The following is an 11,943-nucleotide window of genomic DNA, read 5'->3' on the forward strand; positions in this document are numbered from 1 at the left end:
TTTTACTGATGCGTTCTCGGTGTACGCTTTTAACATTGAATGGGATTTTTATCGCAACCGGGTAGGTCGGTCGTTGAAACAGGACCGTTGTGTGGCCGACGGGCGAAGACGTAACAGTGATAAAGATTGATGAATACGAGTTGAATCATCACCACCGCCATCGTTATCCTCTCGAAACGGGGTGAGTAGTTTTGGACGTTGAGTGGATTAGACCAGCATGTTAGTTGGCCCACGGTGTGGGGCGAGGAAATACAGTTGAGTGACGAGGATTTTTGGGGGGAGTGGAGGATGGCTACACTGATTGCTCGCTATTCTACTGGCGGTCATTGTATGTGGGTAATGTTGGTGTTTGGAGTTTGGAACGAGCCCAGAAAACTTGCACGTGCCGAACGGGTTATTTATGTTTACACCAGAAGTATACACTACTTCATCGACTTTTACTTTAAAGTAAGAGAATTTAAATTACATATTTATTTAATTATTTATTATGACGTTATTTATATTTCATTCATTTTCATGATTTCATGCTAATGATACAATTGTTATGTTTTTTTTATACTACATTTATCTAATTTAAGTGGGTAAAAGCAAGTAACAAAGTGCTAGGCCTAAAGAAAAGTGATAAGAAATTATAAATCTCTAGTATAATGGCACTCTCAGGATGCTTTCTTCCAATGCTGAAGCAAAAAAAAAAGGAAATAGTTGAATGCTTATCGTTTGTGCAGCAGGATAATGATGCTGCAGACAAGGATACAGATTTATACTTCTTCCGTTGGATGTGTCCCAGGTTATTCCAGACGCGACTACCTTGCATTCACGAAACTAAAGAGACATCAATACTGAACTCACCCAGATTACTTTCGAGGCCCAGGTCGTAATCCAGACAGAGGCAGAGTCAGATACACATGAGTAGAGGTCCGTAACGCTTCCAGCAGAAAGGTTGAATGAGATTGAATTCACAACTGTGGAGATATCAAGATGAAAATTTGCTTTTGAGCGGGAAGATGATCTCCGGAACTCCTTCCCGGCATCGTGTCCGTAAGCATATAATTACTTCTGAATTAAGAAATTCTTTATTTATATTAATATTCACTATATCACAGACGAAAGAACAACATTAGCTTAAAGTGCTACTGTTACTTCTCCAATGAATAATATTGGATGGGATGATAGTGGGATAGTTACAAGGTAATATGTGATGATAAATGGCATAATGATTGTCGAGCGGTGATTTTTTCTTCTTTCCCATATTATGCTTATTTGACATAACAACTGTTTTCGATCTAAATCTGCTTAAGCCGCTAGTGAGCTTGGTTTTATCTGTTGCTGTTACTTGTTGCTGTACTCACATAATAGGATAGATGTCATATTCTACAAATGTCCAACCAATAGCGCGATTTTTCTTCTTTTTTTGTGCCCGGACACATAAATTCAATTTAATAAACTTGAAATTTTCCTTCAAAATTACGGTAACATTTAAACAATTTAAAAGATAAAATGGCTACCAACGAACGCAAACCGTCCTATTTTGTATAGTTAGATCCAGTTGTTGACCCACTGTAGACATGTGTTGACATGGCTCTTTGGAAATTCCTATTGGATTTATCTAAAAAGTGTGCTAAGAGTCCAATTCCCATCACATAAAGTTCATTTCCCGTAATTGTGCTTCAAATTTTAAAATGCAATTCTACCATTGATTCCAAAGCAAAAAGAAAGTGTTATATCCTCATACCAGAAGTAGAACATACCAACAATGAAAAAAGCAATCAATGAGGTGTAAATTTGGTCATTGCACAACGAGTGTACATTCCATACTCCCCAGAAGATAGATTCAAATAGTTTGGACCCTTCTGGATGCAAGCCGTTGTTCGGAGCCATTGGTTCAGAGCCAGTACCAGAGCCGGTCGTGTTTTTTGAAGCTGATGCTAAAATAAGCTGATGCTTTGATTTATCACATTTCCTGTGTTTGCATAACTAAATTTAACAAATTCATAACGCGGCATTGTTCAATCCAGCAACATCACTACATGCTCACGAATTTGCAGTCATCTCCGCCCGACCAACCGTTTTGGGCATTTTCTTGTTAGTCGGATCTTCCAATTCCTTCGGCTTGTAGTAATGCGGTGCCACCTCTAACAACCATTTGCTCTCAATTTCTATAACGGAACGCATAAACTCTTTCGTTGTAAATACCAGCTCATGGTACAGCAGCCAGCGCGGCAAATCTTCAAAAAGAGCCGAATTTGGATGAATCATAACGTCTTGATTGTGTTTGACTGTTTTATAATTTCCCGACTTGGAAAGCCGCGCCACATGATAAAAGTAGCCAGCAGTAATCGCCTTCCGTACATTCGTCGTGTCAGACTCTCCGGACACCATCTCAATTTCTACCCGCTGCATAAGCCCCACGAGCTGTTCGCGCACATCACGCGCACGCTTCATTGAACGGTATTGGATGAAATTTTCATAGCACCATTGCGTGCTGTAGTCGGACTCGACCCATTGATTGTACACCTGCATAAGGCTCAGATGGTCCCCGTGCCTGTGATTAAAGTTCTTGCGTGCCGTATCAGCGTGAATGATTTTATCTTTCGGGCGGTAAAATATAGCACCATTGACCGACAGCATGGCTGCGATCGAGACGATCTCTTCCGAGCATTTGTACTTCTCACTTGCCAGCAACATTTTAGCCATCATTGGGTCGACGGGGAATTCGGCCATACGACGGCCCAGCTTCGTCAGCTCGCCATGGTGATTCAGTGCACCGAGCGCGTACAGCTGTTCCAACGCAAGGATTAACGTTTGATGCGGAGGAGGATCGAGAAAATCAAAGTGCAACAAATCATGAATTCCAAGCGTCTTAAGCATCAGCACTGCGTTACCCAAATTGATACGCTGAATTTCCGGCACGGTATTATCTTCAAGCTCATTATTGTAAGCCCAGGCCGTGTACAGCCGGAAACATTTACCAGGGGCAACACGCCCGGCGCGACCTGCCCGCTGATTGGCAGACGCTTTCGAAATTGGCACGACAAGCAGGGTTTCCATTCCGGTGCGTGAATTGAAATTGTTCTGCTTTGCAAACCCTGGATCGATAACATAGATGATATTGTCGATTGTTAGGGACGTTTCAGCAATGTTAGTAGCGAGAATCACTTTGCGTGCGTTCGGTGGCGTCGGTTCAAATATCTTCGCCTGCATATCGGAGGGTAAATTTGCGTAAATTGGTAATATAAGCAGCTCCTTCAGTTTCGATCCCAGACGTTTCACACGATCTTGCAGCATTTCTTGGCAGGCTTCAATTTCTTCCTGACCTGTGAAGAGAAAAAAAAGGAAAAAAAAACAATGTTCAGTCGCTATAAAGTAATAATGTTCGGTGCGATCGAGTATGAACTAACCGGTTAGAAAGACTAAGATGTCACCCAAAGGTTGGGTGGCGTGTATCTGTAACACGGAAACCACGCAGGCATCGATGTAATCCGCTTCGGGTGCTTTCGTGTAAAATATGTCCACCTGCGAATGAAATGCAATAATATTAGTAGCTACTCAGGAAGGATCCTCGAAAAGAATGCTTCTCCTTTTCTGTTAAAATACCACCTACCGGATAACGTCGTCCAGGGATTCGAAAAATGGGAGCTTTATCGAAAAAGTCCGAAAACTTTTCCGCATCGAGCGTGGCACTAGAAATGAGCAGCTTTAAATCCTTCCTAAATCTAGCAATATCCTTCACCAAACCGAACAGAATATCCGTATGCAGCGTGCGCTCGTGCGCCTCATCGATTATCATCACCGCATAGGAGGCCAGATCGGGCTCGGACAGAAACTCACGATGTAGCGTACCATCCGTCATGTACTTGATAACGGTCCGTTCCGACGTACAGTCCTCGAAACGGATGCTGTACCCGACCTCGTTACCGAGCTTCACGGCCATCTCCTCGGCAACGCGTGCCGCCACGGACATGGCAGCAACACGCCGCGGTTGCGTACAGCCAATCTTCTTCCCTTCGTTCGTAAATCCGGCCTCGTACAGATACTGGGGGATCTGGGTCGTCTTTCCCGAGCCCGTTTCACCTTCAATAATGAGAATATTGTGCGCTTGAATGGCGGCAATAAGATCCTCCTTGAACGGGTAGATTGGTAACGACTTTTGCGTTTCTTCTATGGTCATCTTTTTCCGCTGTGCCTCGGTCAGTTCCGGCTTGTCGTCCTTCTTCTTCGTACCGGCCATCTGCAGTGCCTCCACAAAGTCGATCTGCTCGTCGAGCAGCAGCTCGTACTCCTGCTGCTGGGCGGCCCTTTCCTTCGCATCCTTCGAGCCGAACCCATACACGGCCGACGCGAGCTGTTCCGCTTCCCACTTTTTCTGCTCCGAGTGGGGCATACGTTCCCGCTCGTCCACCTCGACGTACTCCTCCATTTCGCCCTTCTTAACATCCTTTGGCATGCGGTAGCGCTGCACGCGCTCCAACTCTCGGGCCTTCTCATGGTCTTTGGCGATTTGCAGCAGACGCTTCTTGTGTTCCCGGTCGCGCCGTTCGCGCTCCGTAATTTCGGCCTCCGGAAACAGGTACTCATCGTCCCGGATGTCCGCCTCGAGCTCGGCTACCTTGTCCTCTTTGCGCTTTTCGAGGTACTGCCGGCGGGACTGTTTGCGTAGCTCCGGCAGCAGCTTTTCCCGGTCGGCCGTTTCGAGCCGGAGACGTTTGGCGGCATCGGCACCGCGCTTGTCAGACGATGCCGCTAAATTGCGCGTATTGCTTTCATCGCGTTGCTTCAGTCGCTTGGAAAACTCGTCACGCTCCTTCAGGTCACGGTGGCGCTCTTCATCGCTGCTATCTTCGGAAGAGTACGATTTACGTCGATCTGTGTTTTTGGACATGTTTAATAAACAACTGATGCAGTACGTATGCGAGGAAAGATATCAACAACTCGAGAATGGTCAGGTTTACTCATGCAGAGACAAGCAGACTGCAATCTACTGTCATGTTGGCAGAGTGACCAGAAACTATCGTTTTATCTGTAGCACTGCTTCCACACAACAGGTTTTTGAAATGTAATGTTTCGTAACGTCTCGTAATGCTTCGTAACGCTTCTTTTATCGGTGAACCAATTTCGTTGTACGTGTAATATCCAAACAAAATTGCCTTTTTCTTTGTTTTAAAGCGTAAACCAATAATGTAAGATAATTTTAGTAAACTTTTATTTCTTTACGCCAAATTTATGTTAGATAATCTGGACTATTTGGTACAATTCAATAGGTATTTTTTCGATCCACTATTTTTTTCTGCCTTGGCCCGGCAAGCTCACTCCAAATCGATTTTGAGAGCAGAAATCTAATTCCTTCTATCAAATCTAAGTCTGCTGCCAGATAGACCGTAACGAAGAAAATTTAAAACCGAAAAATAACGCTTGTTATTGTAAACAAACAAAAAGTGAGTTTTGTTTATCGCAATTTTGATGAAAATAACTCAGATACTTTTGTTTGATTTCTGTTAAAGTGATGTTTGGCACTACAGAAGTATGCAAACAGCAACTTCGTTTCGTTTTCGCTCGCCTGCGGGTGGACCGAAATCGGTCGACTGAAAAAAGGAGCGTTACAATGCGTTATATTTCAACTGTTTTCGTTACGGAGGTTTTTCAGTGTATCTGGCAGCGGCATTCGTGTAGGCAACATGCATCGAGACAGTGATCAACAATAAAATCTTGTCTGTCGAAAATTCACAAACAAGATATGAAAACCGTTGTAAAACACTGTGACAAAAGATCGATTAATACCGCGTATTTAGTGAATTTTAGTAAAGAGGCAAAGAAAAAAAAGGAAAATTCCACAGAGAGAGATTCACAAACCTTTAAAGAATCATGTGCCATTGATGTTTAGGAAATCTTTAGGATTTTAAGACAAAACCTTAGTACGAACCTTAGTATCAATAAGAGCAAAATGCGACACGGGCCTTGGCGTAACATAAAATATACAGTGTATTTAGTTTTGTTTCACAATAAATTTACAATGTGATTGAAGCTTCAGTGTCCCCATTGTTGAAGGGGGGCGAAAACTATGATAAGAAAACGAACCGTTTCGTTAACGATACAACTGTCGCCCACTCGAGACTTGCACCATTTCCACGATGTACTCTCTATCTCGCTCAATGCTGCGACCACTTGATGCTCTTTATATCGACACCCTCCTGCACCATCTCCCACAGTGGAGACATTTCGCGCAACCGCGTCACATGCTTGATGCACTTCTCCGCCGTATAGTCCACCTCCTCGATCGTCGTGAACCGGCCGATGCCGAAGCGTATCGAGCTGTGGGCCAAATCCTCATCCGTACCGATCGCACGCAACACGTACGAAGGTTCCAGCGAAGCGGACGTACACGCGGACCCGCTGGAAAGGGCAACATCCTTCAGCGCCATTAGCAGCGACTCACCCTCGACGTACGCGAACGACAGATTAATGCAGCCCGGATACGATTGGACCGGATCGCCGTTCCGGATAACCTGCGGCAGCTCCGCAAATATCTTATCCATCAACCGCTTGGACAGAAACTCCATCCACCGATGATCGTAGGCCATCTCGCGGGCCGCTATCTCACAGGCGGCACCCAGCCCGACAGCCAACGGTGTCGGTACGGTGCCACTGCGCAGCCCACGCTCCTGTCCACCGCCGCTCTGGATCGCTTCGACGCGAACGCGCGGCTTGCGCCGCACATACAGCGCACCGATGCCCTTGGGGCCGTAAATTTTGTGCCCCGAGATGGACATCAGATCGATGTTCATCTTGTTCACGTCGAGCGGTATCTTGCCCACGGCTTGCGCGGCGTCGGTGTGGAAAAACACCTTCTTCGCCTTGCACAGGCGCCCGATCTCCGCGATTGGTTGCTTCACGCCAATCTCGTTGTTGACCGTCATGATGGACACGAGTGATGTTTCCGGTGTGATTGCTTTCTCCAGCTCTTCCATGCTGATGAGTCCGTTCGATTGTACCGGGAGATAGGTGACGTGAAAGCCTTCTCCCTCCAGCGCACGGCACGAATCCAGCACGCACTTGTGTTCGGTCTGTGTGGTGATGATGTGCTTTTTCTTCACGCCATAGAACCGCCCAATACCCTTCACCGAGATGTTGTTCGATTCTGTGGCACCGGACGTAAACACGACCTCCTTCGGATCGGCCCCAATAAGGGAAGCGACCTGGGCGCGGGCCTTCTCCACGGCTTCCTCCGTCTCCCAGCCGTACGCGTGCGTTCGCGAGTGGGGATTACCGTAGTAAGCGGTCAAGTACGGCATCATGGCATCGAGGACGCGCGGATCCTGTACAAAAAAGAATAGGAGATAAAATAAGACACACAATTCGAGCAGCACGGAAGAAGGCATATCTCGTTCACTGGAGTTAATCGTGTGCAAAATCACGTTGTGTAATCCTCGCCATGATTGACTGATAAGGGACCATTTCGATTAAACCGATTGCAGGCACGACCCTACCACCAAAGTGGTGCAACGTGTCGTCATCGGGTGGATTCTCCTTCCGGGTTTGGTAGGTGATTAGGATGTATTATCTTTACCCTCTTTCCCCCACTTACCATCGATGTGGTCGCTTGGGCATCCAGGTAGAGCGGCCGGCCATCTAGTACTTCGTCTTTGATGCTGAACTTTTTATCTGTTCGTTGGCAAAAGGAGAAGAAAAGTGTGAAAAATGTAAATGTGTGAAAAATAAGAATGCAACATGAGTGAGTAATTTGCAGCCATGCATCTCATTTACACAACATTGCACATGCAATGGAACCCCCCACCCGAATCCCCTTCTCTTCGTACGGGGGAGCTCCAACGAGAATGATCGATCTTACCGGTGCCGTAATTCCGTGTCGTTCCATGACCCGTACTGCGCAGCAGTTGGATGGTTAGTTTTTTATCAGTAACTAAGCGCGACCAGCGTGACAACATCTTGCAACCGGACAGAACTGCTCCTGGCAAGCAAAGTGGAAACACTCGAAACTGATAAAAATTACAGAAATTACCGAGCCGCGAACTGCCGTGGAGTGGTGTTATTATGTATTTTGTTTTCCGCAATGACTGGTTGACAGCTCTCTCTTGGTGTATCTTGCTTCCTGCTCGCTCGTTGTGCAATGCGCCGCAACTGACAGCGGTTGGATTATCCGTGTAGCACAGCTCGGTTTCTACAAACCAGCGCGATTGTCGCGGTTTCAATAAACGGAAAAGGTAAATAAATTTCTTGCAAAAACTAAACGAGCATGATTCGGTTGTTCCTGCAGTATTTGACAACAATCTTAACTTGTTTAATAATTTCTTTTTTTGAAAGGTACTCTGGCTCCTCGCTATAATGAAGCGCTATACGAGATGTACGTCGACCTCACTGTCGTACAGCGTATCAAGCTCGCCAGGCTCCGGTGGGCTGGCCATGTTGTACGCATGGAAACGGACGACCCAGCCCGTAAAGTCTTTTTAGGCCGTCCACAAGGACAGAGGAGGCGTGGTAGGCCCAAATTGAGATGGCAAGATGGCGTGGAGGCGTCCGCCATTAAGGCCGGGATAACGGACTGGAAGACGAAGGCGCGAGACCGTGAGCGGTTTCGGACACTCCTGAGGCAGGCCAAGACCGCAAAGCGGTTGTAGCGCCGGATAAGTAAGTAAGTAACTCTGGTACCTAGCAGTCTTGCCTTTTTCCCAGGAATTATTAATTTTAAAGAATTCAGTACATTTTTCGGCGGAAGGGCCTTATTTTTTTAATTTAACCTTTGAATAAATTAACTCTTTCTTGACTTTACAGTATACAGATTATTCCCTACACACAGATTACTACCTAGCTGATTACTTAAAAGATCATTATACTAAAAAAATGCTTGTTCATACATTTGCTTCAAATTCCGCAGTTTCGCTAGCGAAGCTGCTTCATACTTTGCAGAACTTTACAACGTTCAGGACTGGAAGAACGCGACAATCGCTTAACTCTGTAGAAACCGTAGAACAGTTGCTTGATGGAGCTACAGCAACAGAGCCGTTCTGTGTTATCAGAAATTAAAAATAAACAAGGGATTACACAATTTCTAAGCAATATTCCATACAGTAATCGTTTAAATGTTTACAGTTGGTGGTTTAGACAAGTGTCTATATTCCTTTTACAAATAAGTAAATTAAAAGAATTATAACAAGACCCACACAAAGGCGGGTTTCCCTCTTCCCAATCACTCTAATGTCATACGGCACTTTCTTTGTTGTTAATTCAATTTACCCACACACAGGGGAAGCGAAATCACCTTCATCGGTGGTGCATACCCGTGCATCACTTCCTGCTTTCAGTGCCTGCGAGAATAGATTGCTTGTATCAAATTCGATCCCCAGTTCGGACGGAGGTGGAACAGCTGTGATAGTGCTAGGGAAGCTGCAGGAACGGACATACACACATCGGATGCAAGTGGGTGTTGAAGCAAAGCGTTGTCTATAAATGGCCCCGATAGCATAGAGTGCAACGTCCCCTCCCACTGCACCGCAAAGCCATTGTTGTTTATGTTTACGTGTGTGTGATTTTTTCCCTCTCTTCTGCTGTGCCTCTTTGCTGGGAATAAACCATCCATTCCAGTGCATCCCGTGGTCGTGGGGCGTAGAATGGCCATGGAGAACGGGACGGAATCCATCGAGGACGATCTGGATAGCAGCGCGACGGAAGCGTTTGACCAAAGTACGTTGAGCATGAAGCAACAAACCAAGGGCACCGTGCAAGGTACAGCAAAAGCGTTCTTTTCATTCTATTCCAGTTCTACACTCGCACGGTCGCAAGGTTAGAGCAGCACGAACGGGTTGCAGGTGGCTTAGTCATAGCAAATGAAACCGAATCGAACACACCGCTGACTCACCCACTCAAGTGCTTCCCCTATCGTAGCTCTGTTGCTTTATCAGTTTTTAAACGTCTCGCACGACAATGCGACGCACTTACCCTGCTCATACGCGCCTCGTTTCTTTTGCAGACATTTGGCAACGGCCCACTAGACGACCGCTGCCGAATGCTGGCGATGTAGTGCTGTGCTTCGAGATTCCACTCGCACGCATACTACCCACCGGATCAGCAGCCAGCGATGGACAGCCAGTATCGGCGGCCGCCGGCAAAAAGTACGTCATATACGAGGTAAACGTGCGGAAGGATGGCCCCGGGCCGGACCCGTACCCGACCAGCGTCGAGCGGCGCTACACCCACTTCCTGAAGCTGTACGAGGGGCTGCGGAAGGATCAGCCCGCCCAGCTGCAGACGGTCTGCTTCCCGAAGAAGGTGCTGATGGGCAACTTTACCGCCGAGCTGATCGGTGAGCGCAGTGCCGCGTTCGAGTGCTTTCTCGACCATATCGTAACCGTGCCTTCGCTGCGTGATTCGCCCCACTTCCTGGAGTTTCTGCAGGGCGACGAGCTGCGCAACGCGTGTCAATTGCTGGACGAGCGGCGCAACGAGCTGGCGGTGCCGCTGCTCGAGAACTGCTTCCGGCTGCTGAACAAAATCTTTCTGGACAAATCGAAGTGTGTGCTGCTGCTGCTTTGTCGGCTGGTGGCCGCCTGCACCACCTCACCGATACCGCACCCGTCCGCGGAACAGTGGGCCGAGCTGGCGCTGCGCCGGTACGAGCACGTGTGCGATACGGAGCTGCTGGTGCTGTACATTCCGCTGCTGCAGACGTGTCTGCATCTCTGGTGGCAGCGGGGCCGCGACCGTACCCTGCTGGAGGAGCGGCTGAGCGAGATGGGCAAGAAGGGTATCAAGGTGAAGGGTGGGCCGACCCTTGCCCAGGCCATACACGCGTTGGATCCGCGGGCGGAGACGATCTAACCCCAACCCAAGCAAGCAAGCAAGCAAGCATACAAACCAACAAAAAGCAATTTTGCAAATGATCATCACAAGTGCATGAAACCTATACATCACACAAACGATGAGACTAAGCTTTTCCATCTGTTTTTCGTTGTAATTTTATTCGTCCGTCTTAGGTTAAAAACACATTTAGTTGGGGTTGTTTTTTTAAAATTAGTATATTCAATATTTTCATAGTGCAAAACAATGGTGCGCTTTTAACGCTTGTCGGTGTACATTTGAGTGCCGCGAGCGGGCTTTGCATTTTTTTTTTACTTTCGCTATTGTGATCGTGATTGTTGGAGCTATTCGTAGAAGAGAGAATTTTTAGAAGGCAAACGTTTAACTATACATTTACTTTTATTTGTCACAGGCTTGGACAATTTTATAAATAAATTATGCGAAGAAGTATTGATGCTGTTTTGAATTACAAACTTATGGGTAATCTTATAACAGTTTATAATGGGTTTAACTATTTGCGACACTTTTTTACCTTTTCAATTTTTCTCTTTATTTAGAATACTCACCCGATTACAGGGATTCGTAACCAATTTCTGAGGGAGTGGTTTTCTAGGGGTACTTAAGGAAGATATTGTTAATTCACTTCCGAACCCTCAAAAGTCTAGAAATAAAGAACTTCTTTCGAATCCGGTCGATGCTGACTTCTGCGACTGCGTCCGACTCCATACGACTCTGACTTCAACTCCGGACGATTCCGACCAGCTCCGACTCCGGATTCAAACCTGCTTCGGGTTTCGACATCAGCCGATTCTATCTACAACTCCGACTCCAGCTCCGAATCACTCTGACGGCTCCCCAAGCGCCACAGATTAAGATTAAACGTCTGAAAAATCAAATATCCATAGAAGAAAAAACGAATGCTCCATAAAGCTTCACTGGTTCGCTCAATAGATGGCGTTTTATAACTCATCATCGTATTGCTGTCCTTTTCTAGCCATGCGTTTCGCCTAGCTTCATCTAATCATGGCCTATATAGCCGTCTAACTTACCGAGCTAAAATCTATAAGATCGGTCCGTGTGGTGAGATACACGGGTTTCAACACCATCGGCCATTGTGCAAAACTCACTTGCTTCATT

General features: G+C 46.5%; 3 protein-coding genes across 6 annotated transcripts; 1 reads left to right on the forward strand and 2 right to left on the reverse strand.

The window, feature by feature from the left end:
- Positions 1-1,050: 1,050 nt before the first annotated feature.
- LOC120958179 (pre-mRNA-splicing factor ATP-dependent RNA helicase DHX16) lies at positions 1,051-4,977 on the reverse strand. The gene is made up of 3 exons (XM_040380793.2): positions 3,602-4,977; positions 3,399-3,513; positions 1,051-3,314 (listed from the first exon to the last, which is right to left on the reverse strand). The coding sequence occupies exons 1-3, from the start codon at positions 4,877-4,879 to the stop codon at positions 2,032-2,034; spliced, it is 2,676 nt and encodes an 891-aa protein (XP_040236727.2). The 5' UTR covers positions 4,880-4,977; the 3' UTR covers positions 1,051-2,031.
- Positions 4,978-5,958: 981 nt separating this feature from the next.
- LOC120957817 (cysteine desulfurase, mitochondrial) lies at positions 5,959-7,952 on the reverse strand. The gene is made up of 3 exons (XM_040380191.2): positions 7,844-7,952; positions 7,580-7,656; positions 5,959-7,310 (listed from the first exon to the last, which is right to left on the reverse strand). The coding sequence occupies exons 1-3, from the start codon at positions 7,938-7,940 to the stop codon at positions 6,144-6,146; spliced, it is 1,341 nt and encodes a 446-aa protein (XP_040236125.1). The 5' UTR covers positions 7,941-7,952; the 3' UTR covers positions 5,959-6,143.
- A 1,250-nt stretch (positions 7,953-9,202) lies between these two features.
- LOC120958082 (sorting nexin-21) lies at positions 9,203-11,256 on the forward strand. 4 transcript variants are annotated; one of them, XM_040380641.2, is made up of 3 exons: positions 9,203-9,429; positions 9,595-9,693; positions 9,980-11,256. In XM_040380641.2, coding segments are annotated over exons 1-3 (948 nt in total). In that variant the 5' UTR covers positions 9,203-9,428; the 3' UTR covers positions 10,828-11,256. The 4 variants fall into 4 exon arrangements, with proteins under 4 accessions (XP_040236575.2, XP_049465674.1, XP_040236572.2 ...); XM_040380638.2 differs by having other exon boundaries at positions 9,210-9,429; positions 9,595-9,735; XM_049609717.1 differs by having other exon boundaries at positions 9,205-9,693.
- The last annotated feature ends 687 nt before the right edge of the window (positions 11,257-11,943 follow it).

This window comes from Anopheles coluzzii, chromosome 3, assembly GCF_943734685.1.
Source record: "Anopheles coluzzii chromosome 3, AcolN3, whole genome shotgun sequence".
Lineage (NCBI taxonomy): Eukaryota > Metazoa > Arthropoda > Insecta > Diptera > Culicidae > Anopheles > Anopheles coluzzii.